The sequence below is a fragment of the Bombus vosnesenskii genome, unplaced genomic scaffold (genome assembly GCF_011952255.1).
Source record: "Bombus vosnesenskii isolate JDL3184/JDL3185 unplaced genomic scaffold, Bvos_JDL3184-5_v1.1 scf7180000013267, whole genome shotgun sequence".
NCBI lineage: Eukaryota > Metazoa > Arthropoda > Insecta > Hymenoptera > Apidae > Bombus > Bombus vosnesenskii.
The window spans coordinates 3,917,027-3,923,026 of record NW_022882927.1 but is presented as its reverse complement, the minus strand read 5'-3'; the positions used below and the strand labels follow the sequence as shown (position 1 = coordinate 3,923,026).

At 41.7% G+C, this 6,000-nt stretch overlaps 1 protein-coding gene across 3 annotated transcripts in view; it reads right to left on the bottom strand.

Annotated features, from left to right (window-relative positions):
* Positions 1 to 3,274: 3,274 nt before the first annotated feature.
* The window catches only part of LOC117230620 (complexin), a 322,043-nt gene continuing 319,317 nt past the window's right edge, over positions 3,275 to 6,000 (bottom strand). For all 3 annotated transcript variants that reach the window (XM_033488233.1, XM_033488234.1, XM_033488235.1), the window contains 2 exons: positions 4,952 to 5,081; positions 3,275 to 3,753 (listed from right to left, as the gene is read on the bottom strand). In XM_033488233.1, coding sequence (XP_033344124.1) covers positions 3,677 to 3,753; positions 4,952 to 5,081 — 207 coding nt within the window. In that variant the 3' untranslated portion in view covers positions 3,275 to 3,676. The remainder of the gene's footprint in view (positions 3,754 to 4,951; positions 5,082 to 6,000) is intronic.

Below are 6,000 nucleotides of genomic sequence, written 5' to 3'. Positions count from 1 at the left end.
GAAAGTAGCGAAGCGCGCGGCGGTTTTCCAAAAGTTCGGACAGCGAGCAAGGAAGCTGTTCGTTGAATTTCTTCCCGCCGCGATTAGTTCTTTCGTGCTCGTTTGGAGAATTTAGCGATCGGAGAATCGCTTGGTTCGAGGAAAATCGATAACGACACTACCGATTTGCGTCGTTATTCGTAAATAATTATATAGTTGCCGAGGCAGTATAGATGCCGCCGGATAAAATAGCGGGGCGTTAAAAGTTTGGGAATTTTTAATATCGTAAATTATTCTTTGCTCCCATTCACCCGAGATTCGAAGTTCGAAAAAGTATCGACGATATTATCGAATTTCGAGGAAAGTTTCTGGCGAAGTTAAGGCTGGCGTGCTGGCCTTTTCGATGGTCGAATTTGCGTCGCGGAGTTTGGCAAACGGGAAAGATCCGCGAACGTGCTTGCGGAACGACTGATAATCGTCGACTAGAAGAGCCGCGTTACGTTTATACATCGAGAAACAGCAGAGTGCACATAGAAAGCTGACATGCGTTCGTCTCTATAGCAAAACGTTTGGACAGAAGGCCTTCCGACTTCTCATTTTCGACTGACGTTTAAGTTGCCTTTTCTTTTTCAACTGGGACGCGGTCCTAGATGTAACACACTTATCTCGATGAGACGAGGAAAGCTTTTTCCAATCTTTTCTCTTCTCCCGTCGGATCCTGCTTCATCTGCTTCTTTCTAATTTCTCTTCGTCCGAGCAATTGGAATTCTTTTTTTTCCCGACACCCGATGGATCTTTCCTCGCGTGTATCGCGGCATATCGTCGAGAAATGTTTTCCTAATCCGAGTGATCAAGTATGATAGAGCGCGTGTTAGGAGAATATATCGCGAATTCGCAAAGAAATCAGAGGATAGCTGTTGCTTCAGAGTCAGAATCAATTGAGAGATTTTGAGAAGACTCGATAGATAAGAAGAAGATGTATAAGAATATATAGATCGGTATCAGAACGAGGAACGATATCGAACATAAAAAAAGTACACTTTCGTATCATCTCGTCACTCATACAAAAAACGACGTCACGCGTTAAATGGCACGTTCTTCCTCTTCGTGCTTTCATTCTCCGTCGCAGCTTCGTCTGGCATTATCCGCCCTATACATATACCAACTCAGAACGTTTTACGACATATACGCAAGAATCTATGTTACAAGATACATTTTAATTTAAACAGAGTTATCCTCTCAGTCTCTTCATTAAACGTAGATCTTCCGATCGAAGGAACAAGAAACGTTTGCTTGCTCGACGAAATGTTTCCTTTATACTTTTCCTCCCCCTGTTTCCAATTAGTCTCTAAGTATATCGCAATGGTATCGTGCGTGAGCATTTTTTTAGTTTCTTGTTAATTCTGTATATGTATAAGGCTCGCGTTACTTGCCGGCAGTCGATGCTCTGTCCATCCCGTCCATCATCGTTTACGCGTCGTCCATCATGCACAACGTGTTTGTCGCGGACGAACAAGCACGATGAAAGACCGGTGAACCGCTTCGAGAAAGGATGAAACAATGGCTACTTTGCTCGAACGTTTCCGGCGGTAACACCTGAAAACTCCTTGCTAAGAACAGTCTCGATCGTCGAATCGCGACACTTCTCTATCCTGTTCTAAGATCGTTCACGAGCGAACATATAAATCAGTTTTCTCTTCCTTTCTCTAACAATTAACCTACTATATAATTACACTCGATAGAAACGCACCGTATAAACGTGAAAGAAAGGCATTTCTTTAGTACTTTTTTTTTCTTTTTTTTCTTATTTGTTTGCATTTAAACGCGAGAGTCAGTGCTGCTCGATTCGTCGAGCTATTCTTAACGAAGCGCACATGTTAAAATGTTTTCTCGTTTTGTCGATTTTTTCCGTTTTTTCTTTTTTTTTTCTTTTTTTTGGTCTAATAACCACTTTATATTTTTTCGTCACTTTTGTCGGCAATGTGTCTCCTAACTAATTGTCCCTAAGAATCGCTCAGGTGTTACGCGTTTCGCTACGGATCGATCGCGATCGAGCTATATCGCCGAGAGGTAATCGGAAAAAATTCGAATTTGGACGGAAGGGAGAGCAAGGGCCGCCGGTTACTCTTGTTTTTTCTCATTACTCGTTTCCTATGTTAATTCTTTTTTTTTCTCTTCGTTTCTCTCTCTCTCAGCAATCCATCTCCGTCTTGCGTTCAGCTCTTGGTCTCTTGACTCTAGTTTCTCGTGGCCCTCGATCCTTGTCTTAACTTGTTTCTAAATATAAACATTTAATGGCAACAATAATAAGAACAATGACCGCGGTAATAAACTATGAGAATAATTAATAACTCGAATAATAATAATGACTCCCTCCTTTCTGATCTCCTTGTTATTGAACAGCCGTCGAACGAACTAGTGACTACGTAACTCTGCTACCGGTAGTTTCCTTTTTTTTTTTACCACTATTCGAAAAATTCACTAGAAACTTAGGTACTAAGTTTTTACGTCTTTTTTTTTACTTCTTTCATTTTTCTTATTTATATATATATAATATATTTCTTTATTTATATTTATATATATATATAGGTATATTTATATGCACGCGCCCTTCGACTCCTCACGTCTCATTTACGCCATGATATTCGTGCGATATCCGAAGAGACTTTGATCGATCCAATCATTTTCCTTTCTCTTCTTCTCTCTCTCTCTCTCTCTGTTTTTTACGTTCCATCTTATTTCTTGCCGAGATTTCTTTCCGATATTTCATTTTCTTTCTTCGAGTCGTAACGCATATACGAATTCTCACGGATCTTATACTTTGCATTTTCTCCTTTTCTTAACTTCGATCGTCTCTGTCCTTCTTCCTTCTTCGAATCGTAAGGCGTAAACGAACTCTCGCCGATCTCGTACTTCCTACGTTCTCGCGTCTGCCGCAGTTTTCTTTATCCCGTCATCGTCCTCGTTTAACATCGTCCCCGTCTTCCTCGTTTCTTTTCCCTATGAATTTTCATGCGTAATGCCTCTAGTAGATCCTCTTCGTTTGTATCGATTCTGAAATTCCTCTGGATTCGTCGCTTCACCATCGACATCCTAGATCCTCGCCGAGCTTCGAATCTCTAGATCGTCTTGCCCTGCCTTCAATTTCCAAGATCACTCGAGTCAATTAACAACGCTATCGACGATCATCTCTCGAATTTAATCCGTCGAATTCGTCTCGTTCCATCCACTCGTTCTCAACGATGACACGTCCTTCTCACACGATGGCAATGTTGATCGAAGCTCGTAACTCTTCTCTTGTTTGGTCGATGCGCTCGTTTCTGAAGATCGTTCCGCGCGTACCCTCGTAGAAAATCTAATTCGATGGTCGTTGGAGGACCGAGGACGGGCGATGGGCGTTGGTTGCGGTGTCTCGAGCGATTGTCGCTTCTCTCGACGCTCTCTAAGGGACGACTGGCCAATTCGAATCCCGAATCGATCTACGCTCGAACAACACGACGACGACGATTACGACGGCAACGACGACGACGCTGGTAGTGAGTTTCCGTATCGCTCTTTCCTTTCGCTTCTCCAATAACACGTCAGATCTCGCTCGTTCTCTTCCTCGTGATGTCGTAGGGGCTGAGAGGCGGATGCGGCTCTGGTAGCACATGATGCACCACCCTCCTTACCGACCGCTTCAAGGGTGTAGGTAGGCTTATTGGAGATCGCATTTACCTTCCAGTACTTGCGCTTTGATCTCTTGTATATGCGTGTCTAACGCGTTCTTGATTTCTGGAACAAACGAACGTTCATGTATTATATTGTATATATAGCGTGTCGCAAGATACGTGGCGGATATTTGTAGGATTCATTCTAGATATCAATGAAAGCGATGAAAAGAGTTCACGCACAAAGATGTCGTTCCAGGCTTGTCTTTCAAGTTGTAAACGATTTCACTTTACGCTAGAAGTATACTCGTATCGTTGAATCAGATGACGAATCTCTCTATCTTATTCATACTTCGTGAGTAGAATTTCAAAGTCTGCCGCTTTACGTTTCGTGGATACGCTTTTTATGTTTAATAAAATTTGAGTATTGCATATGAATTATAGACTTTACGTTAGCTTGTAGTTTTGCGTTTCATACAGTGGAGAATAGAAGAAAGTTTAGAAAATAAGAAATATGGAACGACACCATAAAACAACAACGAATAAGTACAATATGTATATCATAGAATAAACGACTATTACCAATACGATAAAAAAATCTTTAATAAAAAAAGTTTCTACAATTCACGGTGTATCGTTTTTAAACTTTCTTTCATCCGCAACTGTACGCCAGTTACTTCTTACTTTCGTTACACGAAATACCAAGCTAAACGATACTCCATCGCATCGTTTTACTATCATTGACATTTGTCCAATCGCGAAACAGGTATAATAATTATCGTAAGATTTTTGATAGTGCGAGGATGTACAGTTTCACGAGGTATCCTCTTGGCATTGTACTACGACTTCCGATATTCTCTGTATTTTATTCAGCCCCGTGTATAAATGAGTATGCGTGCTCTACAATGTCCCAGTTTAGTTACAAAAGAATGGAAAAACGCAAATGAACGACTACACGGCTGAAAGTTGGCTGGCAGTTTTTCAAGCTCTCTCAATTACGAAACATCGATTTCGCCGTGAAACTGAACGAGGATCGTGGCATGCGACCGGCTTCTGTTGAATTTACTCAGAAACCGAGTGGAGGATTACAGTTGTTTGATTTCTAGCCAAGGCTCGTTAACCCTTCATCGATCATCCCTTGCCGTGTCTGAGCGCCACTGCATTAATTCGTCAGGCAGCTCCACTCGGTGAACGTGTACCGTGAATTTGTAGCTTCTCGTTCTTAACCCCGTTCCATGGCCATGGTTTCCCTGGCCAACCTCTTCGCGAAGGGTCGTGTGTACAGAGTGTGATGAGCGAATGCAATTGACTCGTGTACATACTTGTAATCTCGTCCTCGTCTTCCGCCTCGGCTTCTGCAGCCAATTCCTCTGGCGTCTTCTTCTTGCGCATCAAAGGATTCGGCTCTTCTTGGGTCATTTCTTGTACTTCTTCTCGCTTCTTTATGTTATACTGAAACGGAAAAACGAGAAGCGAGTGAACAAAAGGTGGATTACCGGTTACAAAAGAACGCGTTTGTACTTGGTGAAAAAACTCGCGACACACGTAAGCTTTCCTTTTATCTTTTCGTCTGACAAAGACTTTTCAATTAAGGAGGTACCGAAAAATCGAAATCTTTTAAACAGTACTTTTAATATTCCAGAGGTGTGGAATATCGTACGAAAGTCCTTTTCATTTATCTTATTATTTCACGAAGACTTTCTCATTAACAAGATACATAAGTCTTGTACGTTTATGTATCGTTTTAAGTTTCTCGAAGCTTTCAAAAGGGATTCCACTTGCGAACGAAGAAATTAAGAAAATCGAGTAAAATAGAATGTCAAGTCCAGTTCGACGTAGAGATCTTGCAACTACTTGTAAGAAAAGTTGCCAAATTTTATTTATGCTTAAACGTCTGAAGGTGTAGCCTCCCAATCGATTAAAAAATAGACTATAGAGATAGTAATATACGTTTCACCAAGTCGGAGCACGAATTCGACAAGTTTTACGAGTCACGTAACAAATGCTCTTCGCTCGATATCTGTTGGGTCGTCGTTTAAATCCTATTCTACGTTAATCCTGATCCACGTTCGTCTGCGTAGTTAAACGAAACGTACTTACACGAGCGTTTACGATGGATGATCTTCAAACGAAACAACGTTTCGTACGAACGTTCGGTCTGTGTTTTGTTTTGCTATTGACTTTCTGTGAAGCAAGCGGAGAGGAAACGCGCGGGACCCGTTAACGAGTATTCCGGTCAGATTTTCTTTGACGCGATAGACAGATACCTTTGACCAAAGTGCGAGAAGCTCAGTCGCGAAGTTTTCTCGATCGAAGTTGGCGCACCGCTACGTAGCCACGTTGAAGACACTCGACGACAGTATATTTCCAA